Genomic DNA, 24,277 nt, shown 5'->3' on the forward strand with positions numbered 1-24,277 from the left:
TGCCCGATAAGCGAATTTCTCGGAATGAGAATGTCCAACGTACAATTATACCCGACCATGTCGCACGAAGTCTCTTTGAATACAAACTTCTCTAGGATGTTCTTTCAGCCAGAATCGTATGGTAGAGAAGGTGAACGTTCGCTCTCTTTGAGATCGAGCAACTCTTCTAGTATATGGGCACGAGTACATATAAGGGGGTCTTAGTATTTCAATACTTTCTTGAATCATTTGAATATACTCATATCTTACACCACTTCATCCTACCTAAATTTGCTTATTAAATACAGCATAATGTCAAGTAATAACACACAATCCTCAATCGTGAGTTTTGCCTAGCTCCTAATGATTGCCTACCCTAAAAAGCTGATTTCATAAAGAATAATATCCGAAAGAAAATCATTTATACTAACCAATTTCCCTTTCAGGATGGAAAGACATTATCTACAAAGGATACAGAATCTATTGAAGACTCAAACTCTGATAAGGAGACAATTATTCAGCTTTCTGAAAATCATAATGAAAATTGGCTTTCTAAATGGGAAGTAACTTTCAATAATAAAACTCTTACTCTTGGTGGAAATTCAAAAGAAGGAATTCATAGTACCAAATTTGATTTATTTATAAATGAATCAGGACTTATAGCTTATTATAACGATCGAAAAAATGCTACTAAATTGGATCATTTTGGGTTAACTCCAATGCCCATTAAGGAAGATGGTTTTTATACAATAATTGGAGTTCAGGTTTCCGTCAAAAAGCTTGAGGTATAATTAATGATTTTCAACTCATGATCGATTTTAAGGCGAATGATCAAGATTGGAGATTATGTATAGATTTATTCATTTTATTCCTTTTGTTAAGTATTTACCGAGTTTAATCATTCATAAGTATTATCAGAAAATACTATTCGTTATATACTCGTTTTTATCTCTTTACTCGTTTTGTGGTGAACAGAATAGCCTCAATCTCGTTCATAACAGATCATTGCGTTTATCACTGTCCTGAATGATCCATTGGCAATATATCAACCCCAGAACACGAACAACGGACTTCCGCTCTGATCACATACTCGAGTAGAATATGAGAAAATGATGCGATCGGCTCTATATGCGGAAGTTGCGGATTTGATAACCCAATTAATGAACCCTGATTAAGGAAATTTCCCGAGATTCAGATCTGGGTGTGATTTCGATATATGAGGACTTTTTTGTCGATGCCTGAGGCAAGTCATCTGCTTAATCTTCAACGTTCTTGATATTACATGTGAGTATATTGCATATATGAACACGTCCCTTGGAGAATATTGAACCAAGTCATTTTTCGGATAGTCCGCGAAATAGATAAGAAAACAACAGTCATAATGAGCAATAAACAGAAATTTACCGATTATCTCCTTGAAAAATATGTAAGTATTCAAATCTGAAAACTCCTTTTCCCTTCGAAATTGATTACATGACCTGCCACTCGCATACAACAGCAAGACGATTCGTTCCTATAATTGACTGACGAGAAAATGTAATTAGTCAGAAGAGTTTAATCTCGCTACTCAACATGAATTTTTAAAACAATCAGGAGAAGGGTCAATAGATTCTGAAATTCTAAAAGAATGGTTGAAACAAGATTACTTATTCGCTTATGAAGGTGGTATAAAGGTATGTTTCAAGTATTCAAACCTACTTCATAAGTCTTTTTTACAAAGTCTAATAGTTATTTATACGTTTTATTCAATTTGGCTAATATAATAAGATCTTATAGTACACAGCAGCATTACTTTCGAAAATTTCATTATCACCTTCAAATAGCTATATTAGACCTTTTCCTTCTTCTGATTTAGTACCTATTTTAGGCTGGTCAGCTACAAATTTATTAAGAGAAACAGATTGGTTTCTTTCAGTAGCTAAAGAATATGGTTTAGAAGTATTTAATTCAGAAATTAGAGAAAAAGAATTACATAAATATGGATTATTAGGTGAATATAATTCAATAACTAGAGGTTATATTGATTATCTTCAAGTTATTGGTTCTTTGGGTAGTATTGAAGAAGGTATACTTGTACTTTGGGCAAGCGAAAAGGTGTGTAGCTAAAATATAAACGCATATCTCGAAAATCATTATCATTTCTGAAAGTTGTTTCAAATGGGGAATTTATGCTTAATTGTTTGATCAGATTTATAATTCAGCTTGGCTTTATGCTAAAACTTTTTCTAAAGCGAATACTTCATCTAATGATACTCAAAAAGCCCTTGTTAAATTCGTTCAAAATTGGACAACACCTGAATTTACTGATTTCGTGAAAAAATGTGAAGATGCAATGAACAAATTTGACATTGAATTAGGTAGTGAAGCTGCGGAAAGATGTGAAAAGGTATGTTAGAAATTTTCTACCTCACGTAGTATTGGATTATATTATTCCTACTTCTCCATACAAATCATACATTGCTTATTGACTCTTTTCTCGAAGGCTTTTAAAGTTATACTGTGGTATGAACAGCGATTTTGGCCTGATGTTAAAGCTAAATAAGCTTTTGGTGTCAACTATATGGACTGTGCTGAAATACTGGAATCCTTGAATTGAGACTAGTAGAGACAATCGCGGTTTCAGCTTCTGATAGGTATTGTATGGAATGAGATGAAATGCATATCCCATTGGGTAACAAATAGTACAATGCCGTTGCGAAGTGTACATTATGCAGTACAATCGAAAATCATGGCTGTAGAGAGATAGAATTAATGTTGCAAGGTTTGTTACGATGATGTATTGCTCATGTAGGAATCGATAAAAGGTAGTGGGAAAGAAACGATGTAAGATGCTCGGCGTTGGTGAATGAGCATATGATAAGCGGGAAGAAGGTTCGAAATGAAATGCTCCAAATTTTCTTTTAAAAGTCAATCTTCGCATCTGATTTCATGCTTGGATTTGAGCCTGATGAAGCGAGTTGAGAGAGTTGACTGGCGAGTAAGACTGGTTTACCCCTGTTGAACCGAATAGAAGATCAGTATCGGATCGGAATGCTAGTCGGTTGTACATGTCGCAAGATGATAGAGCAGCATCTTTGAATAGATTTATCTCTGATCACTCACTTTGCGAAATGTCGTTGTTTGGCACCATTCAACTTAGCGGAACATGGTGAAAGAACGTTATCAGTTGGAGAAACTATCGAGCTATTGCATTACTTATGATCAGCTAAGGTGTCTCCTGCTAACAGTGGAAAACCAGCTAACTCACGCTGGTCCTCCTCTTGATGATCCACCGAGTAAGCCTTTTTTTTGAAGGAAAGAGGGTGGTTGAGGTTGAGTGGTGGTAGGTTGAGCTAATCGAATAATCAGTATTTGTCAGCACAACCCTTCACAATCGAACAAGATCTCAATATAAGCTCACCTTTACTTTGTTGAAGGATATTGTTAGATGCCATTTCGATGATGCTGATTTTGATTTCACTTACTGATACTGATGAAACTATAAATGTATGAAGGGTGAAAGTATGCAATATAATTGTGATGGTGAAAAGCAAAAACAACAAAAAGACGTTGAAAGAAAAGAAAGTCGCGTCCTTTGTATGGGATTGTTGACATCTAAATTGGGGGTATCATTTACTTTATTTGTAGTGGCACAGATAGTGAAGGGCGATTACGTAATGCTACATCTGCTATTCGAGTGCTTAACGTAACGCGAAGGTGAAGATGATGCCTGTTCGAGATCAGAAAATAATGTTGAAATCCTTACTTTCGAGGTGGAAGAACCAGATAAGAAAACGGTCAGCTTAGAGTACAAAGGGAACGGTTGAGAACTCCTCCAGCAGATTGATTGAACAATGACGATATAAACCAGATCGCTCTCGATCTCAAGTGGTTCACCTATCAATCAAGCCATACCCTACGCCGTTTTCCCCTTCTCAGCTCCTGCAATATGTCGAGTACACCACTTCCACCATCTCTGGCACCTGCGCCACCGAGTACGTCATCCTGGACTTTCACACAAGGCTTCATACTGGGTCAAGCGTCTTTTCTGGTGATCATTTTACTCTTTGTGCGATATGTCGTATTTTCACCTTCCGAAGAATTAGATACAGAAGATTGGAGGCAGAAGAGGGCCAAGAAGGCCAAGGTCAGTAATTCAGATACTGAAAATATCCCCCATGTATCCTCTTTGTGAAACGTGAAGACTTTCACTGATATCCTTTTCCCTCGACCCGCAGAAAGCTCTCTTGTCGACCACCTCTGTTCCTCCACCTCCACCAGCTCAATTGCTACAGAAAACAAACTATGAGATGGCAACTCATGCTGCCGAGTCGACCGATTGGGTGAACGTATTACTAGCCCAGGTATGTGTCTGATGGTTATCCCGTAGCTCAAGTAGAATGAGCTGATATTTCCGTTGATAGGTATTGCAAGGCTACCGAAACGATCTATTATCTGCCAATGGAGAAGAAGGAGCGAGACAACGCATAGAAACATGGTTGAATCCCGCTGGATCGAACCTCAGCTGGCTGGTGAGCTGATCCTTGAAAGACAAATCCTTTCAACAGCTGACATAGCCTTTCAGGATCCGATAGAAGTCACCTCACTGTCATTGGGAAAAGCATACCCGCTCTTGTCCAACGCAAGGATACGGCCGGCTGATGGCCAAGGACGAATTGTACGTATGGACTCAGCTTTTCTCCGACTCCTTTAAGGAACTAAGCTGACAAATGTCTCGTTTTAGCGAGCAGAAGTTGATGTAGATTACCTAGATTCGATTTCCCTTTCCCTGTCCACTGCAGTCTTGGTAAACTTCCCTCGACCGAGGTTCGCTGTTTTACCTGTATCTCTAGGTGTAGAATTGGTGTCAATTGGCGGTACCGTATGTTCAGCTGTATCTCTTTGTCTCAAACACTCATCAGCTAAGATTTTTCTGTCAACGTAGATGAGTGTCCAACTGCACCAACCAATTGAAGAGAGACAACACGTCCATGTGAGCTTACTGCCGGATTTTCACCTCAATTTGAAAACAACAAGTTTGCTGGGAAGTAGAGCGAAATTACAAGGTGGGCTTTCCATTCTATCTTCACAACGATCGTCATCATTGGAGGCTTAAGAGCAAGACTGCTAACTCGATCCCGATTATAGACATACCCAAACTCGAACAGCTTATTCTGTCCCGGTTACGATCAGTAATACAAGATCGGTTCGTCTACCCTGCCCATATATCCCTTGCACTACCGCGCATACTATCACCTTCCGTATCTCCCACACCAGTGTTGAATGATTTAGGGGAATCAGCGGTCAACGCAATGAGTGAAGCGATGTCACAAGGTATATCAAGAATGGTCAATGATATGATGGGTCCAGTATTACCTTCCGATATAGGTTCTACAACAGTAGACGAAACGGAAAATGAATTGATTGATTCGGTAGATGAAGAAGCTATGAATAGAGCAAGACAAATAGATAGAGAAGAAGGATTATCGACACCTACTTTACCAGGTGGCCTAGGAAATAGAAAAAAATCAATACCGATTCCAGCAAATTTAGCTTCTTCAACAACAGGATCATTAGGACAACCTAGACCTCGACGACCATACTTAGCAACCCAAACTACACTTCCGAAAACCCCTTCAGTCAGTTCTTCATATAGACAAAACCCCACCACTGAATCTTTGGCAGATAATAAGGAGAATCAATTCAGATTTAGAGGTCAATTTGCATCAAATCCTCCTACTCCTGGTATAGATAGGAAAGATGGATTAGGGACAATGGAGGGTCCACGTAAATTAGGAGTATTTAATTCTAAAGCAGGATAGATTGTATCATCATGCAAGACGAGATAGAGCAATCAACCCATTGACATATACTTTTTGGATACAGACGTAACGTTACATCGCAGTGGGATCATTCTTAGTCTAATTCCTGATCGTCTCGATAGGGATTTTCGGTGAATTCTGTATGATCGATACATTCGACATGACATCGGTTCCTGCAGTGTGAGCTGAGCATTAGCTGAAAGGTTCATCCTAGGAGGAGAGACGGAAAATGCTATTTTTGTTGATATCGGGAATCGAGCTTACTTCATCTTACCCGAATCTCGTTAAAACGGAGGTAAATAACCACTACTTATATTACATTATATTATAGTATGGGAGAGAAAATCGACATGAGAAAAGTTCTATCTCCTTAAGCAAATTGACACCAGATGATTTAGGTATCAAAGCAAACATCTCGGGTCAAGCTTATTCCCTGTCGTGAAAAGATACTTACATTGCTGCGACAAAGAAAATGGAAATTGTCTTCCAATCTCAGTTGAGACCGTGCACTCGATGATACTATATATACCTGGGATAAACCAATTTGTGAAAAGAGTATACCATCATAAATATACGACAACGATCTGCTGACAAGGACTAGTGGACGGAGGCAGATGTCTTAAATGCTCGATTAACTAGATATAGTCTACCTTGCATGCAAGATCGTTTACAACATCCTAGATAGTAATAATATCCCAAGCTAAATACTGATTCATCAGAATAAATAGCTGAGCTGATGAACGTAGAATCTATTTAAAAATCAAACTGGAGCTACGTAATCATACCCAAAAACGGGCATCTTATCGCAGTCTTTATCTGTAACACAAGAACTACCTTCTTTGAAACAGGCAAATCCAGCTGCTGATGAAACTACATCACCTTTAGCATCTCTCCAGGGTTTATCTTTAAGTAAATCAAAGTGATATACTCCTCGGAAATTGGTATTGATTCTAGCTTTGCACTAATCCAACAATTGTTTGTTCAATATACTTATTTTTAGATATAAAATCTGAATCAAAAAGACGTTGTTTACTCACTTTTAAATGCCATTTAGTCGTAGCACCATTATCTTCAAACCAATCCCACCAAACTACTTGTTCTGCATGATTGTTGTTTGGCATATTGCTCAATGTTTCGTTTGCCCAAAAGACTTGTAATTCGGTTCCATAACCGACAGTCTGCTTGGTGTCAATATCGGGCACTAGTCTTGTGTTGATGGGAGGGTTAAGGCTGATCGTTGCATCTATATTATCGTCTCTCTTAATGACAATTGCAGAGATGGAAGAAACAGCTAAAAGTAGTGATAGTAATGTAGACCTGCTGAATAACATAGTTGTAATCGTACTGAGAATGAGTTCGCTTCGGGATAGTTGTCAACAAAAAAAGCTATAGATTGGCGCTCACAGTAGTAGCGATGTAAGCTAAGACTACAATCTGAAAAGCTTGGCCAAGCTATAGAAACTTGCTTTATATACCCTGATATCACCCATTGACAAAGGACTATGAATCCTGTATACGTTCTTTGATCATTCCTTAGAAGTCAAATGCTGTTTAATTGATAAAAGAAACGAAAGGAGTTGGTAGGATCAAGTCATCAATTACGAGTGCCCCTGATTGGCGTCAGGTAATCACCCCTTGAAAATCAGGAGAAATTTGCTTGGACGATCAATTCCGATGGATCATGGGTGTATGCACCTCTTCACGATCATGTCTACGTATAATTCATGATGTATTTTTCAGCGAATTGAGTGAATTGGCCATACACAACGAGGGATCCAATCAGTCTACTAGATTTTAAAGCGCGAGGCAAAAATTGAACGAATCCTATTTGTGTTGACCACTGACAACCCGCTTTGTAACATTTGGGGACAGGATTATCAATCAATTATTGCATCACACCATTTAAAACTTACAAACATACATCAAATGATACCAGTACAGACTCATATTATGATATACAAAAATGCTCAACTAAGCCCAATCCGATGATCGGAAATTACCATCAGCATTAAATCCTGGAGCTCTCTGATCAGGAGGACAATCTTTATCTACAGATCCGTCATTTGTACATTTACTCTCTTCAGGCGGACAACTAATTTTTATACCTTTAACATCATATAAGATTCCACTAGTAAGAGTTACAGCAGGGTATCCGATATCTGTATGAAGTTCATATTTCGCTGTTCCTCTAAAAGTTACGGGAACTTCTACGTGACACTTATTTTATCATGATAAGCTTTTATAATTACACCACTATATAGATCGTCAAAACTCACAGTCAATCTACTTTTCTGAGTCTCCATCCCATAATCATCATCTTTTACGAATAAATCCCAGTAGAAAGATTGAGTAATTGTTGGACTGGATTCTTGTGTTCCAGAAGGCGATTTTCGAGTAAAGTCAAAAATCGATTCTTGTCCATTGACAGCTATCTTTGATGGATCGTTTTCTTGGACTAATCTAGTGTTAAGAGCTGTTTTGATGTTTATCACACTGTCTTCTCTCTTGTCGAGATGAAGCGGCGTTGCTGTAGACACAGAGGAAACTAGAAAGAAAGCCAGCAGACTGATGGATTGGCAACGCATGATGGGATGTATGTTGTACTGGATGAGTGGTAAGCTTGAGGAACAAAAATCAGAGTTCAAAAACGTCTCATGTTCTCGAACGATAATACAAGGCCGTATAAAACATGACACCACGAGTAGCAAAATCACCCATTCCTTTCATCTAAGACGGCCAGGGGATATTGAGGGATCGCTGGGTATATCGATTGCACCCCTGATTAGCCCCCTTCTGATTGAGTAGCTGAAGTGGAGACGCCAATATCTATGCACTTCATGTGACTTCATTCTGCATTATCCTCCGAAAGATGTAGCGTGAACAGAAGGGGCTGCTAGTGATCAAGCAAGATTGTCGAAATACAGTCAATGAGCGCCACACTTACCTCAACCTTATCGCCATGTGTCATGCACGTGTCTTAACGCGACTCCATTCTTTAGTCCTGTTTTGCCGCTCAGCCAAAGACAATATCATTAATGCATCCTTCTAACTTTCCTTCAAGCCAAGTCATACATTGTAAAAGCACCTCTCAGCCCAATTCCGCTCCTTTTCCCCAACCACCTTGTACACTGAAGTATGAGTCAGAAAAGTGTATGATCACGTCTGCATTCGACGCAACCGAACCCACAACAGTCAAAACAATGTCGTCGCCCGATATCGGTGATCAAATCATCGTGGATTTACATTTACCTCCCCCACCAGTCCAACCTTCCTCGAACGTTGCACTCAATCCAATATGCGATACTCACCACTCGCAGGAAGCTGGACCTTCAACTCGTCGTAAAAAAAAGTTATCGGATACTGGTGCCCAGATGAATGGAACAAATGGTCATTATCAAGATAAAGTACCTAAAGTGGAGGTCACGATGGATGAAAGGCCAACTTATATACAGCCAGATCACTTGTGAGTTGTTCGAGCACAGTCTACAGAAGCTGTATGCTGAAAAGTATTTCAGCTACCCTACAACAAATCATCCCAATCAAGCAGCCATTGCTCGTAATATACCAAAAATCGGAGACGGACCATTATCGCCCGAAGATGACCCTCAAGCTCTCAGAGGGATTCCGGTGTTCAAACCTACAATGGAAGAGTTCCAGGTAAATTATAATCATAATCATTCAGCTCATGAGAAATGTCAACAGCCAGCTGAACGTATTTGATACAGGACTTCGAAGCATATGCAACAGCTACGACAGCCTGGGGCCAATATTCAGGAATAGTCAAGATAATACCTCCCGAAGAATGGAAATCGACATTACCTCCTATTTCGAAGTCAACCCTGTCCCGTCGAACGATCAATACACCTATACAGCAAAATTTCCTTGGAGCATCCGGCTTGTTCAAAGTAGCAAATGTACCTAAGAATAAGAATCGGCCGTTAAGTATGAAAGAATGGTTCAATAAGTGTCACGATAAGAAATTTTTGGGCATAGGACCCAAAGATGTGGGCAAGACTTTGAACAGGGACTCGAAAGAAGCAATAGAATGGAGAGCCAGGAAGAATGCTGAGATTAAGCAAGCGAAAGAAGATAAGAAGAGGAAGAATGCAGAAAGAAAAGCTAGGAAGGAAGCTGCTGCAACGGGGACCGTGGACGTGGATGTGAACGAAGCGATCAAACAAGAAAGCATGGACTTAGAAGTCAAGGAAGAATTGGAATTGGCTGTACCTGCCCTTGACCCATCAAGCACTTCGAGCCATTCCTCCCCGGAGCCAACCCATCCGACTACACCTAAAACGGAATCGGAATCGGAGGACGTGGAACCTTGGTACAAGTCGTTCAACCCCTCCACAGATTGGTTACCTAAAGATACTACACCCGAAGACTATACGCCGGAGACCTGTGCTGCGCTAGAAAGACATTTGTGGAAAAATATGGGATTAGGCGAACCTAGTTGGTATGGTGCTGATATGGAAGGTGAGTATCTGAGAAAGCGAGAGCGGCGTATACAGGAACGCTAATTTGTAAAACCAGGCTCCCTTTTTGTTGACGACAAGACACCTTGGAATGTTGCTCACCTGCCTAATTTGCTGAATCGATGGGATCTACGGCATCTACCAGGAGTCAATGCCCCATATCTTTATTTCGGAATGTGGGGTGCTTCTTTCGCTTGGCACGTTGAAGATGTGAGAGACTCTGCGGATGTTCAACTTTGCGATTAGCTGACAACCTTAATTAGATGGATTTATTCTCGATCAACTATATTCATTTTGGTGCACCGAAATATTGGTATGCGGTTCCTCAATTACAGGCTGAGAAGTTCGAGCGGATACTGCAAGGTACGTTCACTCTCTTGTTCCAATTTGTGGTTCACCGCTTATCATTATTGCTGCATAGGCTATTTTCCCGAAGATTCCAGACATTGTGACCAATTCCTCCGGCACAAGGCCTTCGCTGTCTCACCCCATCGTCTAGCGAACGATGGTGTGCATGTCAACATGCTCGTCCACAATCAGGGGGAATTCGTCATCACTTATCCCAGGGGTTATCATGCCGGATTCAACATGGGGTTTAATTGTGCTGAGAGTGTCAACTTCGCACTGGATAGCTGGGTAGAGCTGGGAAGAAGGGCAAAAGCGTGTCAATGTGTAACACATAGGTGAGATATACTTCCCAAAATGCAGTGAACTCGGACGCTGATTGCATTCGTCATCGGCATCAGTGTACACATCGACGTCGATGAGATGATCGCCAAGGAGGAGAAACGAATGAACGGAGAGCAGGAACTACTGGACGCCATCAAAGAAGAGAGGCAACAAAAGCGATCTCGTAAACGCACAACTATGGATCAAGGGGTGACTCCGCGGAAAAGGGCTAAGCGCGAAGTGGGAATCATCAATGAGCCTACGGAAGATGACGCAAATGCTTCCATGGAAGCAGAGGAAGAACAAATGAACGCAGAACCCAAAGAGCCGGTGATGAGAAAACGAAAACCCAAATCGATCATCGATCTGTCTCCTACTCGACCGAGACTCAGCCCAGCTATCATAAAGGAAAGCCCTACCTATCCATGCCTGTTCTGCCCCTTGCTATCAACCGAAGGTCTCCTGCCTATCCTCGAAGCCACTGAGACAGTTAAAAGTATGTGGAAACCCCGTAAGGAAGAGATTCGCATACATCATCAGTGCGCGCTTGCAATGCCTGGTGTAGGAATAGAGGACAAGGAGGTCGAGGGGAAGACTAAAACCTATGTAGTCGGGTTGGAAAATATAGAAATGGCAAGATGGAACCTCGTAAGTCACCTGAGTTCCGATCGCGACGCCAAAAGCTGATGTCGCCTGTAGAAATGCGGTGCTTGTGCTGATAAGCGACTGGCCAAATCTGGTGCTAAGATACAGTGTACTAAAGTGAGCATTCCTCGCCATGATCTCGGCATTCAGACCCTTCAAAAAGCTGAATATCTCTGGTATAGGGCAAATGTCCGAAAGCATATCACGTATCTTGTGCTCAAGAACACGAAGGTGCTTCGCTCAAGATCTGGGAGGTTGAGATCCCCATCATGCCTGGAGAGGACGAGAAACCTCCCCTCGAGGGAGAACCCATCCCTGTAGTCAAGGATATCAAAGTGGAATTGCTCTGTCCTCAACACAATCCCGTAAGCTTATCTCCATCTGGGTCACCGAACGAATAGTCAGCTAACTCCGAAGAAACAGGACATGAAGGCCCAGATTGAAGCGAAGAAAGCCGAAAAATTCAAACAGAAGATTATGGCTATCCCGTTAGGATCAAAAGTCAAAATCAAGGCTAGAGGTGGGGCATCTTTAGAACTCATTCTCAATGGAATACGAGAGTCAACACAAGACGTACTGGTGCAAGACGATGTAGGGCAAACAGCGATCTATCCCTGGAGCAGTATCGACTTCAGACCCGCAGTCATGAGGACGGAGAACGAATACGGTTAGTATCAGTCATTGGTGCTCAACGGATGATACATGACTAACTTATATAAACATAGCTCGAGTACATACTCATACCCGAAAGATCTCTGCACAGGAGCCGACGACTTCGGCAACAAACGGGCTTGAAGCAACCCACGCTATTCCGCAGCCAGCGCCTTTATCGATTTCGCGTCTTGTGTTACACCCGCCTAAAGCCAATACGGACTCTGCTCCATCACCTGCACGGATCGCCCCAGCTCTTCCTGCCCATCGTGCACCGTTGCGAGTCGAACAGATGCTCAACCCGCGCAGTGATACACCTTCTCGTGTCGTCTTATGTGAAGACCCTCGAATTGCGCAATTCCCCATAAATGCTCATGCCTCACGACGTAATCCTCAACTTCAAGCAGAATTCTTGAGTGACCGACAGCCAATGCGCCTGGATGGACATGATGTACCGGTCCAAGCAAGTACTATGAGCGGGCAGCACCATGTCGCATCGACTCAGGCTCAACCTCGACCCGTGGAATATGCCGTTCCATATCGGTCAAGAAGCCCCTACAGGCATCCAATCGCACCATTCGAAGCAGATCATCGTTACGGCTATCATCAAGCTGGATCAGAGAGCAGACGGTCTAGTCTGACCGACCGACCGCCTCCTTTCCCAATGCACACAGGTTTTCCCGTACCTCTGCCACCCAGTGTGCTCATACCACCCTCTTCCCATGCTGCGCCGCTGGCCAATTATGCTACATTTGCTTCTCGCGCTGGAGGCCTGTATCCAACTCCACCATCTTCATCCTCGAGTGGACGAACGATCTATAACGGTTCATCTCAAGCAGACCAGTCGAATCATCTCACAGCGAATCACACCACTTTCAATGGGTCAACAACCAACGGGATGGGAAAGATTGACTTAGGATTGCAACGTATGCAGACGCTCATGAAACAACTTCAACCCCTTTCTGTTCCGGCGATACATCTAGCTGGTACTAACGGGAAGGGATCCGTCTCCGCCATACTCGAGTCGTGTCTCATGGCGGGAGGTATGAATGTAGGCAGATACAACTCCCCTCATCTTATCGAACCTCGCGATGCCATTCGCATCAACGGACAGCCGCCGTCTCGCCAAGCCTACAACGATGCGATGAGTATCGTTCAAGACATCAATCAGCGTCTCAACATTCAAGCTACGACTTTCGAGATCGCCACCACGGCTGCTTACTACATATTGAACACCATGCAGCCTCCCTTGGACGTGTTGATCATTGAATGTGGCATGGGCGGATTGCGCGATGCTACCAATGTCATACCGGACCAAATCAAGCTCATCTCAGGTCTGACTAGTGTGGGACTTGATCATACGTCTTTTCTTGGAGATACAGTATACGCTATCGCCGCGGAAAAGTCTCAAATCGTGCCATTAGGTGGAGCGTTGGTAGTTGCGCCGCAAGTCCATCAAGATGCTCTCAAAGCTGCTCAAAGCACAGCATTGCAGAAGAAAGCTACGGTGATACAAGCTTATCGATCTGAAGAAATACCTCTACCTTCCTCGCCTATCACACTCAAACCATTTACTCCTCCTCAACCGAGAGTCATCAGAACGTTATTACCTGATTTCAGCGGAAAACGAAGAACATCTCAAGGGAAAGAATTCCTCAGTATAGATACTGAATTGAGCCTTGGTGGGGATCACCAACTTGACAACCTCTCTGTAGCATTGACTATCCTTCACACACTTCGATCTGACAGACAATCAATACAACTTCAACCCAAGTTAGCCGGATTGAACGACAGAGTTATCCAGCTAGGAGTGAAAAGAACAGAATGGGCAGGAAGATGTTCATGGTTGACTTATAAGGCTTTACCACTTTTAGTTGATGGTTCACATAATTCTGATTCAGCCGAAAAACTTCGAGATTACATTGATAAATTGAATTTCATAATCAAACCAAAAATAAGATTTATCATTAGTTTATCATCAAGTCCTGGTAAATCAATTGAAAGCGTACTTAGGCCTTTATTAAGATATGAAGATGAAGTGATTTGTACAGAATTTAGTACACCTATAGAAGGAATGCCTTGGATCAAAACTCATTCAATGTCTGATATTGCAGGTGTTTGTAGTACATTAGTAGGTAAAAATAATGTAAAGTTTGGTGGCAATGGTTTAGAAGGATTAAAAGCAGTTTTGGATAATTTGGTTTTACAACAATCAAATGATCAGGAAACATTGAATGTAGTTTGTGGAAGTTTGTATGGTGTTGCGGATGTTTATAGGTTGTTGTGTTAGTATATTATGTCGTTTTTGTACTTGCTCGTATTCGATGAATTCGTTCTCAAATGTATGTTTTTTTTTATTGATTCATTTGAGATCTCCCCTAATGTCGATCGCCACAAACCCTTTGACCCCGCTAACTTGATCCCTTGAAAAGAAAATCTCCGCTTCGCCGCTCTCTCCGCAATAAGGAACGACTAGTAAAAACAGATTATCAGGACCCTATCATTCCATCCGCACGGCGTGATCCGCCAATTACTCATTCTAAGAGGTAACGTTAATTGAAAAAGAAGTCACTTCGGCGGTACCTTGAATCACCATTTCTGGACTCTTCCCTGTACGTTCTTGCGTTATTATTTTGCTGGAATGTTGAGTTTTGGTCAGATGATCAAAATGATCTTTTTCCATGATGACATGGTTTTTTTTTGGTGTATGAATCTTTTGAAAAAATGTGGCCGGGGATGTGAAATGTCATCTCTAATTAAGTGATTAAGAATATCAATTATTTTCCAAAGGAACGACAAGAATACATTTTGTGGGGAAAAGGGTTCATAGTGAGATCTTCAGGGAAAGGGTATTCATCTTTCATCACTCTCTCTCTCTCTCTCTATCATATACAAAACATAGCTTAGAACGTTATCTTTCTCATTAATATATCATTCTATTAGATATCCCTTTGAGAATTGAATTCAATTTATATTTAAAAGGATAATCAATTTTATCATCATTTCATTTCTATTCTTCTTTATATATATACATAAAATTGTTAAAAGTGACGTTTTAAACTATACGAAAGAAAACGGCAAGTCGAATAAAAATAGTACTTTCAGATCTGATAAATCTTCTATCACCGTCATTATTTCGTTATCAATTGTAATATCGTAACTGTTTTATTCCTTTTTCCCTTTTGAAGCGAATCTCAAGGAAGCACGCTGGGTTAAATTCACATTTACTATCTATCTATCAATCAAGGTCTAGTCCATCCCATTCGATCAACATTCCAACTTTATACGTACGTCGTATTCAAGTGCGTCCAATTATCGGCTTAACGACATTTCCGAAGTGTATATCATTTCATTTAAAACCTACGCAACGAAAGAATGGAGAGCTTTTAAACTTGACTTATCAATTCAATAACTTCGTACTCAGAATTCGTCATTCGGCAAACTTAAACTTCATTCGATATCCGATAAAAAAACGTCTCAAATCGTTCTCACACATTTTATGTCTTTCGTCATCCTCTATCGAAAAAAGACGAACGATAGAGTCGTAGACTTAGTACATCGGGTATAGAAGGTACTTCATATTAGATATTTAAAATATCGTTATCACCCCGCATATTGGATACTTTCCCATTGCAATACCTCAGGGAAGAACTTCTTTGTCAGCTGCTCAGATTGGATTAGACAGAACATATCCAAAAGACTTTCGAAACGATCATTCTGGCTTTGACAAATCACTAAGATTGAGTATTTGACTAAATATGAGTGTAGATTTGTGATTTATCGGATAATTGATAGTGAGTAAGGCGAATTGGTTAATCCATCAATTGCGCAAACTAAACAAGATGGATGAAAGGCTTATGCATTTCGGTAGAATAAAGCTACACTCACGATATCACACGAGCATATTTTCGAATTCTGCATACCCAATATGTCCTTGGTTCTACCTTTACCGCAACATCATTCTCAACCCACATCCCATTATTCAATGGTACGATCTCGATCATCAACACCTCGTCCGACTACACCTGTATCAGCACCACCCACACCAGTCAATGCAACACACCTACTTCCCGCTGCAATGGAGAGAGCACGATCATCTGAAACTGTGCTAGGACATCATCGTAAACCTATACCTGATCCTTTATCAGATGGAAGAGAAGGTAGAAAAAGGGAAGTGAAAGATACTATATTGAAAGGGGAATGGGAACATTTAGATTATCGTGTTCGTGATAGTAGCCAAAGTGATCGAAGTGAAACTTCCACATCTGAAAGTGATAAGATGGATATTGACCAAATTCAACATCAAAAAGATGAGAGTCCTGCTCAAACTGTTCCGCTTGGAGAAACTATTGTCTCGCCTGATCAAGAAGTCGCTGTTCATTTACCTACACCACCTGAAGAAGGAAGACCATTTGTATGGGGTATGCCTAAGTGGGGTTATGAGGATGAGCGGTGCCAAGTCAGAGAAGGTGTTAGGTTGATCAGCTCGTCAGAAGTGAGTTATATGTTTTCCGGTAATATTGGTAGATATACGCTTGGTCAAACTGATGAGCTGGCATATGCTTAGCTATCGCAACTTGTTGAAAGGCATTCAATGATCGATACTCCAAGTTCAGTTATGTTCCCTTGGCTACACGGTATAAGTGATGATGGTCAGAAAGGACGGGAAATGGCTGCCTTCTTCGGGTCAGTTGAATTCGCTGTCCTGATACATACGGTCCAGCTGACAGGATTTTGTTATTGTAGACATGGACCACCATTTGAGCCACCAGCATATCGCGGTTTATGTTTACTATTCTGTCCGCCTCATCCCCTTGATGAACCAATACATCATCCTCGATCTAAGCCTCAAAAATCTGATACCGATCGAACTACTCAGCCAGCTGCTTACGAGATGCCACCACCAAGAGAACGGTCTGAAACTATGTCGACATCCTCTGAATCATACCATTCGACAGGTACCACCGAAGGAACTTCTCCATCTATTGGAGAGTTATCGCCTCAATTTGATAAACCAGTGATAACGGAAGAGGCACCTTTGGAAAGTTCCCAAGAAGATCAGATGGATGTAGACGTAACCATGCACCCATGCGATTCGAAAAGAGTTACCCCGGCAGCTCATGCAAAGGGAGCTGATGAACCTCATCATCCCTTACCTTGTGTTGGCACGTACAAAATTGGTAATGCAACCGCAGAAGAATCAGATTCGTCTTCAACAGATTCATCGGAAGGGTTTTTTGAAGAAGATGATGAAGAAGATACAGGACCAACTTGTATCCTATTTAATGCTTTGCACGTTACAGATTGTTTTGATCTGCCCAAGTGGCCTCATCATGCTCAACACAAAAGGAATAGTAGTAAGACAGCTAAATTCAGAAACGCGAGATTACCACATACAATCAACCTTAGGAATTTAAATATACAACAAATCAAGTATTCAACTGTTTCTGATATTGTGCTTTATTCTAAAAATGGAGTCGGAAATGGTATACTGGAAGTGGCTGAACAGTGAGTTGGACTCTCTTGATCGCCTTTTCACTGTACTGCGAAGATGTCACTCATATTTAATTCGTTTTGGTAGAATCGCAAAAGCTCAACAGGATTTATGGGAAGTGAGAATGCAAGAGTTCTATCAACATATCAAAGGTAGGGATGAGGGTGAAGGTTCAACTGAACCAGTCAAGTACGGAGTTTGGGTCGTTGTTGGTAAGTGTATAGTCGTCCCTCATTCTTGCCAATCATATAGAAACGTAGACGCTGATACCTTGTGCCTGTTTTGCTGCAGAACCATTCTCAAAAATTGAAAAACAATACCCTCATTTAGTCAATATCGACTCGAAAGGCAACTCGTCTTCAGCTGCTTGTCAGACTGATTTATTCGAACGAGAAGCTAAAGAATCCAGAGCCATGACAAGAGCTAGTGAAGTCGTGGAAGGATTTTGGGTTGGAAATGATTGTGATGTGCCTGGAGGAGCTGAAGATGGAGCTGGCGCCACTATACCGTTTGATCTATGTGTTAGGGTCAGTCAGATATATACCCAAGTGATCATTTCTAGGAAAAGAAATTGGAGGCTGATGTGCACCGTTCATTTTCGCAGGCCTCTGAATGCTCTGAGATGCCCAATAGCACACATATGGCCACAGCATACCAGCATCTGGTAGATATAGATAAACGACGCCAACCCGTTCAAGCACAGATAGCCCCTTCATGGATTGCCTCTCCTGCCACGATTGCTTTGAGAAACTTGTTATCATCGAGCCCAGCAACTCCCACAACACTCGATATACCTTCAAAGCGAAATGCTTCACCTTCTCCTAATCACGATGAAAGAAACACTCGATCGAAGTCATCCGAAAAGAATGAGCAGACGACAGTTTCAGCAGATCACGAATACGTTTCACTGGAGTGTTCGGGATCTTGCCGAACAATAACTGGCCAAACGAGAAATCTGAATTATATGACTGATAAGGTGATCGAATTGGTTTATTTCTTGCGGAAATTAGTAGAAGGCAGACCTGTTGATCCGGCATATGGAGGTTCACCAAGTAAAACAAGATCAACAAGATCAAGACCTTCTTCCTCATCTTCTACGTCCAAAACTGCTGTTGTGAAAAGAAGGGTTTTAGTGCATTGTCAAGATGGATATACGGAATCATCTATTTTGGTACTTAGTTATATCATGTCTAGTTTATCTTGTTCACTTCCTGAAGCCTATTTACACCTTCAAATCAATTCAAAACGGTCCTTTTTCCTATATCCTTCAGACAAACCATTATTGAGGAAAATTGATGCGAGATTAACGCAGGATAGAAGATCAAAAGCTTTGAAACTGTTAAGTCATACCGATCAACCATTATCACTCACTCCGACACCAACTGCTCCGTCCGCCTCAACTCCTGCTCCTACGCCTTCAACTGCGGCCACTGCTGTTTCAGAAGAGAACACAGGAGGTGGAGTCAGTAAAAGATGGAAACCTTGGTCTATCGGAATGTCTTTCGGAGGATCTAATAATTCAACTACGAAAGAAATCCCTGCAAAATCTGCTTCTACGGTAGAAGTCGCTAAAGAAATGTTAATTCAACAAGATTCTGGACCAGATGAAAGATTAGAAAAGATGAAAGTCTGGTTTGAGGACAGGAGATTTGATGGATTCCCTTCGAGAATACTTGATTTCTTGTACCTGGGTAATTTGTAAGTCAACACCTCATCCGAGACGTGAATGGCTATCTTCGTGGCGGCTTGAACACCCCAGCTGACTTTTCGAACGACCTCAAAGGGAACACGCCGGGAACGCTGCGATGCTCGAAGCGCTTGGTATCACTCATGTGGTATCTGTTGGTGAAAGTTTGATTAATCCCAATGAAATGATGGACCCGTATCACGGAGTCGAGGGGAACACTTTGGCTCAAGCTGCTAATGAGGGGAAGGTGAACGTGTATGTGACCATTTGTACAAATCATGTCCGTACTTGCTGATAAACTCGAGTGCTCAGACTCGATCTTACTGATGTTCGGGATGACGGAAATGACCCACTTCGACCTGTCATTGCCAGAGCGTGCGCTTGGATCGAAGCTGCGCGACGTGAAGGTGGAATTGTCCTTGTGCATTGTGTGAGTATTTCTTGTTTACTTTCTGTTGTGCAGAAAAACCTAGATTAAACGATTCTTTGGGTTTAGCGAGTCGGTGTCAGTCGAAGTGCAAGTATAGTAATTGCTTATATGATGCAATTCGAGAGGATGGGTTTAATGGATGCTTATATGATGTGTAGAGCTAGGAGATTGAATGGTAGGTTCATCTTCATTTGAAGTATTAAAAAGAAAAGCTAAAGCTGGGTTCAGTTTTGATACAACCAAATTTGAGATTCTTTCATGAATTATTCGGATGGGAAGTTGAATTAGCCAGACAAGAAGAAGAAATACTTTCTAAAAAAATTGAAGAAGCTCAAAATCTAGGTGTAAGAGATGAGCAAGCTTTAAAGTTAATAATTGAAAATGGTGATTCATCAGTTTATTCTGATACTTCACTTAAACATAACGGAAGGAGAAGAATCATGTATTCATGGCCTAGTTTTTGTCGTGATTTGGTATGTTGTCAATGTTTTCTTCTTCTCGATTCTTCACCGCTGATTTTGAGCTCGATTTGGTTCTAGCATTGTCTAAATAGGCGATTTTTGTGTAATTAGAGATTTAGACGATAAAAGGGGAAACGATCGTCGAACTCAATTCACATGAATGAAAATACCTGAATCAATCAAAACTTTCCTCAACTTGTCAAAATTATCGTCCTTGAAAATTTATTTGTAATTACAACCAAGAACCGTTTTTGTATGATATGTCAAAAAGTCTCATGACGAAGATTTACGAATTTATTGTATGAACAATTAATCCTTTGTACAGTATATCTAAAAGAAAAATATCAGTAAGTTGTCTTTCATATATATAGTCTAGCTTTCTTTTTCTGCTTCTGAATTCGATATGGGTTGTATCGTTTCGTTTAGTCATTTTGTCATATATATTTATAGTTTTGATCATTTGCGATAGGTTGATTATTACTCTTAAAAAGTGAATTATTGTATTTATATTCATATGCATATGAAATAACTGTCTTAAAATTACCATTATTATCATTATTATGTGAAGATACCAAAATATTGCTCATAAGCCTGCTTGGAAACCCTTAATTACGTTGTTATTATGTCTCATTTCGAGGTTTGTTGATCTCGACTAACTTGGTATTCACTCGTATCATCAATCGACGATTCCTCTTGTTTAGTATTATCATTAAATTCCATAGATCATTCGCACTTAGTATAACTTAACACGGAATATATACTCATCATTAAAGTGAATTACATCCTCGCAGACGAAAAACATAGATTAGATTTCCTTTCGGAAAATTATACCCGAACCGATCGTCAAATCCTCATTTAAAATCTCTTGGCATTTTCATTCATACATGGACTAATAAATATATATTTAGAGAATACAACAAGCAATCATTAAATTATTCATTGGGTTCGGGAAAACATCTAAAGAGAAGCAATAATATACTTGTTCAACATTCGACAATTCAAATTACATTCACGAATCTTTTCTCACCTTGGAAATTTGAGCTTTTAATGATCATCGGATGGACATAGTAATCTCCAAAAAATTCGCGAATCTTGCGGTGATTAACTAATAACAATAAGAAGAAACATTATAAGATGTTAGGTATCAAATTAAGAAAGAGGGGAAAGGCGAAAGAGAAAAAAGATGTAGAGAAATTAACTTGGAAAAGATGTAAAGATTTAATATGGAGGTGAGTTTTTAATTCCACTTTAAACAAATCCTTCAATCCCCATTTGTCTTGCGAAATCAGATTTCAAAATACTAATTTGATAAGTTTTTTTTAAAAATAAAACAGACATATGCATTTTGTCGGACCTGGTTTAGTTTCAAGTGTAGCTTATATAGATCCTGGAAATTGGGCAACTGATTTAGAAGCAGGTGCAACTTATGGATATAAATTATTATTTATTGTTTTATTAGCTGGTTTAGCTGCTGTTGGTAAGTTTTTTACAATGAATTTTACATTTTCGCTTGAAAATCTCTAATACTGAATTTGTGACTCTTTTTAACAATAGTTCTACAACTTCTCTCAGTTCGATTAGGAGCTATAACTTCTCATTCACTTCCTCATGAAACTCGATTACTCTTTCTTAGATTACAAGTTAAATATCCTAAATATCGAATACCTTTGAAAATATCCTTGTACATTTTATATGTTTTAGCTGAAATAGCTATTATAGGAACTGATTTAGCGGAATTATTGGGAAGCGCAATTGCCTTGCATTTGTAAGTTGATCTAATCCTACCCGTTATATCATATTTTCAATCTTTCGCAAAATGATTAATATTCGGGAAATCTATACAAGCGATTGTTACATTTCCTTTTTTGAGCTAATGATTCATTCTTCTACCAATTCCAGGCTGTTTCCTAAGTTACCACTCTTCGCTGGTGTACTTATAACAGCAGTAGACGTAATGATTGTTTTGGTTTTCTTTCGATCAAATTCAGGTAGACAAGGAATGCTGTTTTTCGAAATCGTAATCGTGTCGTTGGTAAGCATCATTACTATGTCGATTATAGATCATATTTCATCCAAATCGACGAATTTCGGAAGAATGCCTTTGTTCCTCAGCTAATTGTATTCGCATTTTCAGGTCTTGACCGTTTTCGTCAGTTTTATGATTTTATTGAAATTGATCAATCCCGTATGGAAAGATGTCTTCTTTGGTCTAGTCCCTTCGAGCGTACGTCTCATCCTTTTATATTTCGACTTTCCAGACATTCTGCGAAAAGGCTGACATACCTATCAATTTCAGACACTTGTCAAACCAGGGGCCTTGTACATCGGTGTCGGTATAATAGGAGGTGAGTTTAACATTTGATCTCCGACCTATGTTTGCAATTTCTTATAAGTTATATTTCGCAGCTACCGTAATGCCACATGCTTTGTTCCTTGGATCATCTTTAGCCTCAGTAGACAGATTGAATATGTTACCTGTCGAACCTTCTCCCGCGAAGAAACCCATTTCAGCAAAATTACCATCATTGAATCCTTTTAGGAGGAGAAAGCCATTCACAAGAACAAGGACCGAATCAGAATTACCTACTGCTACGTCCGTACTCGATGACGAAGAAGACTCCAATACATATCCTCCTTTAGCAGTCACATCTTCGAGGACAAGCGCAATTCGTCAACTTACTCCGACCCCTTCTTTGGGTGGGAACAAGGACATCCCTGTGGAATACGAAGAAGGAAGTAAAGAAGAAATTGAATATCTGCAAAAAGTAAAAGAGTATGAAATGCAAGTTAGAAAATTCGATAGAATCAAATGGGTTGATGTACATCTTTTACATGCTACGGTAGGTCAACATTTACAATTGTTCAAAGATAAAGAGCTTAAATTATCTTGTATGGTTGACAGATCGATACAGCCCTTTCTCTTCTTGGTTTCGCCTTGACTATCAATGCGTCAATTTTGACTTTAGCTGGAGCGGCTTTTTATTATGGTGCTAATAACGCCAGTGCGGATGATGCGGATTTATTTGGAGCATTTGCTTTAATACGGAGCTATATAGGTCACGGTGGGTAAAATGTCGCTTCCTCAAATTTTCAATCTAGGCTGACTCGGTTGACGTTCAATGTATAGCCGCTGCTATAATATTTGCTTTGGCTTTGCTTTGTGTGAGTTTGGATTCAGGTCGCAGCAAGAGATAGAATGACTCGAAGCTGATGTTACCCCGCACTCGTGTAGGCCGGTCAAAGTGCTTCAATAACAGCTACATTAGCAGGACAAGTAGTTTCAGAAGGTTTCATAAATTGGAAAACATCGGTAAGTTATCTTAATCGATATCTTTCAGCGCCAGAGTAGACTTGTACTGATTTTAATCGAATTTGTCTAGCCATTGATTCGAAGATTAGTAACTCGTTTAATAGGTGTTATTCCAGCTGCAATTGTAGCTTCTGCAGTTGGTCCAAGTGGATTAAATACAATGTTAGTAGCATCACAAGTTTTACTTTCAATTGTATTACCAACTGTAATTTTCCCTTTGGTTTATCTTTGTTCAAAAGAAGAAATTATGATTGTTCAAGGACCTGAAATTGAAGTTGAAAATCAAAATCAATTTCAAGATCAAAATGATGGTGAAATTCAATTAAATGATTTATCAAATGATATATCCAATCAAGATCAAATACAAGTTCAAGAAATTGAACAAGGTGAAAGATTGAGAAGATCAAAATCTTATGTATCACCTAAGTGGGTAACAATTTTGGGATATTTCTTATTTGGAATCGTTGTTTTAGCGAATATTTATGTTATTGTAGAATTGTGTTTGGGTAATCAATAGTTAAGTCATAAATATAATTTCTCAATACAGCTTTGAGATGTATCATATTAAAAATCGCAATCAACGGTACCAATGATTGATATATTCCATATATCATATATATACAAATTATCTACAACCTTAAGCCTTATTGACGAAATCCCTCCCTCAATCAAATG

General features: G+C 40.1%; 9 protein-coding genes across 9 annotated transcripts; 6 read left to right on the forward strand and 3 right to left on the reverse strand.

Annotated features, from left to right (window-relative positions):
* Positions 1–291: 291 nt before the first annotated feature.
* On the forward strand, positions 292–770 carry I206_102930 (uncharacterized protein; the record flags this gene model as incomplete). Its single annotated transcript, XM_019155031.1, has 2 exons — positions 292–321; positions 426–770. 2 exons carry the CDS (start codon positions 292–294, stop codon positions 768–770), a joined length of 375 nt encoding a protein of 124 aa, XP_019012434.1.
* A 590-nt stretch (positions 771–1,360) lies between these two features.
* On the forward strand, positions 1,361–2,521 carry I206_102931 (uncharacterized protein; the record flags this gene model as incomplete). The annotated part of the gene is made up of 5 exons (XM_019155032.1): positions 1,361–1,405; positions 1,524–1,652; positions 1,756–2,073; positions 2,168–2,365; positions 2,462–2,521. 5 exons carry the CDS (start codon positions 1,361–1,363, stop codon positions 2,519–2,521), a joined length of 750 nt encoding a protein of 249 aa, XP_019012435.1.
* Positions 2,522–2,879: 358 nt separating this feature from the next.
* Positions 2,880–3,413, reverse strand: I206_102932 (uncharacterized protein; the record flags this gene model as incomplete). The annotated part of the gene is made up of 4 exons (XM_019155033.1): positions 2,880–2,973; positions 3,082–3,162; positions 3,227–3,311; positions 3,380–3,413. 4 exons carry the CDS (start codon positions 3,411–3,413, stop codon positions 2,880–2,882), a joined length of 294 nt encoding a protein of 97 aa, XP_019012436.1.
* Positions 3,414–3,907: 494 nt separating this feature from the next.
* On the forward strand, positions 3,908–5,780 carry I206_102933 (uncharacterized protein; the record flags this gene model as incomplete). The annotated part of the gene is made up of 7 exons (XM_019155034.1): positions 3,908–4,105; positions 4,197–4,322; positions 4,383–4,490; positions 4,544–4,636; positions 4,703–4,840; positions 4,904–5,024; positions 5,107–5,780. 7 exons carry the CDS (start codon positions 3,908–3,910, stop codon positions 5,778–5,780), a joined length of 1,458 nt encoding a protein of 485 aa, XP_019012437.1.
* Positions 5,781–6,540: 760 nt separating this feature from the next.
* Positions 6,541–7,111, reverse strand: I206_102934 (uncharacterized protein; the record flags this gene model as incomplete). The annotated part of the gene is made up of 2 exons (XM_019155035.1): positions 6,541–6,741; positions 6,818–7,111. The coding sequence occupies 2 exons, from the start codon at positions 7,109–7,111 to the stop codon at positions 6,541–6,543; spliced, it is 495 nt and encodes a 164-aa protein (XP_019012438.1).
* A 640-nt stretch (positions 7,112–7,751) lies between these two features.
* On the reverse strand, positions 7,752–8,365 carry I206_102935 (uncharacterized protein; the record flags this gene model as incomplete). The annotated part of the gene is made up of 2 exons (XM_019155036.1): positions 7,752–7,997; positions 8,057–8,365. 2 exons carry the CDS (start codon positions 8,363–8,365, stop codon positions 7,752–7,754), a joined length of 555 nt encoding a protein of 184 aa, XP_019012439.1.
* Positions 8,366–8,980: 615 nt separating this feature from the next.
* On the forward strand, positions 8,981–14,510 carry I206_102936 (uncharacterized protein; the record flags this gene model as incomplete). The annotated part of the gene is made up of 11 exons (XM_019155037.1): positions 8,981–9,243; positions 9,296–9,437; positions 9,506–10,256; positions 10,314–10,465; positions 10,519–10,618; positions 10,677–10,938; positions 11,002–11,572; positions 11,624–11,686; positions 11,752–11,934; positions 11,993–12,236; positions 12,295–14,510. 11 exons carry the CDS (start codon positions 8,981–8,983, stop codon positions 14,508–14,510), a joined length of 4,947 nt encoding a protein of 1,648 aa, XP_019012440.1.
* A 1,638-nt stretch (positions 14,511–16,148) lies between these two features.
* On the forward strand, positions 16,149–20,403 carry I206_102937 (uncharacterized protein; the record flags this gene model as incomplete). Its single annotated transcript, XM_019155038.1, has 11 exons — positions 16,149–16,715; positions 16,788–16,906; positions 16,967–17,728; positions 17,802–17,926; positions 18,006–18,241; positions 18,319–19,412; positions 19,498–19,656; positions 19,714–19,831; positions 19,898–20,006; positions 20,060–20,304; positions 20,371–20,403. The coding sequence occupies 11 exons, from the start codon at positions 16,149–16,151 to the stop codon at positions 20,401–20,403; spliced, it is 3,567 nt and encodes a 1,188-aa protein (XP_019012441.1).
* A 1,023-nt stretch (positions 20,404–21,426) lies between these two features.
* On the forward strand, positions 21,427–24,119 carry I206_102938 (uncharacterized protein; the record flags this gene model as incomplete). The annotated part of the gene is made up of 11 exons (XM_019155039.1): positions 21,427–21,521; positions 21,627–21,769; positions 21,847–22,057; positions 22,192–22,324; positions 22,427–22,516; positions 22,589–22,637; positions 22,699–23,132; positions 23,195–23,354; positions 23,420–23,454; positions 23,525–23,602; positions 23,673–24,119. The coding sequence occupies 11 exons, from the start codon at positions 21,427–21,429 to the stop codon at positions 24,117–24,119; spliced, it is 1,875 nt and encodes a 624-aa protein (XP_019012442.1).
* Between the last annotated feature and the right edge of the window lie 158 nt (positions 24,120–24,277).

This window comes from Kwoniella pini, chromosome 3, assembly GCF_000512605.2.
Source record: "Kwoniella pini CBS 10737 chromosome 3, complete sequence".
Lineage (NCBI taxonomy): Eukaryota > Fungi > Basidiomycota > Tremellomycetes > Tremellales > Cryptococcaceae > Kwoniella > Kwoniella pini.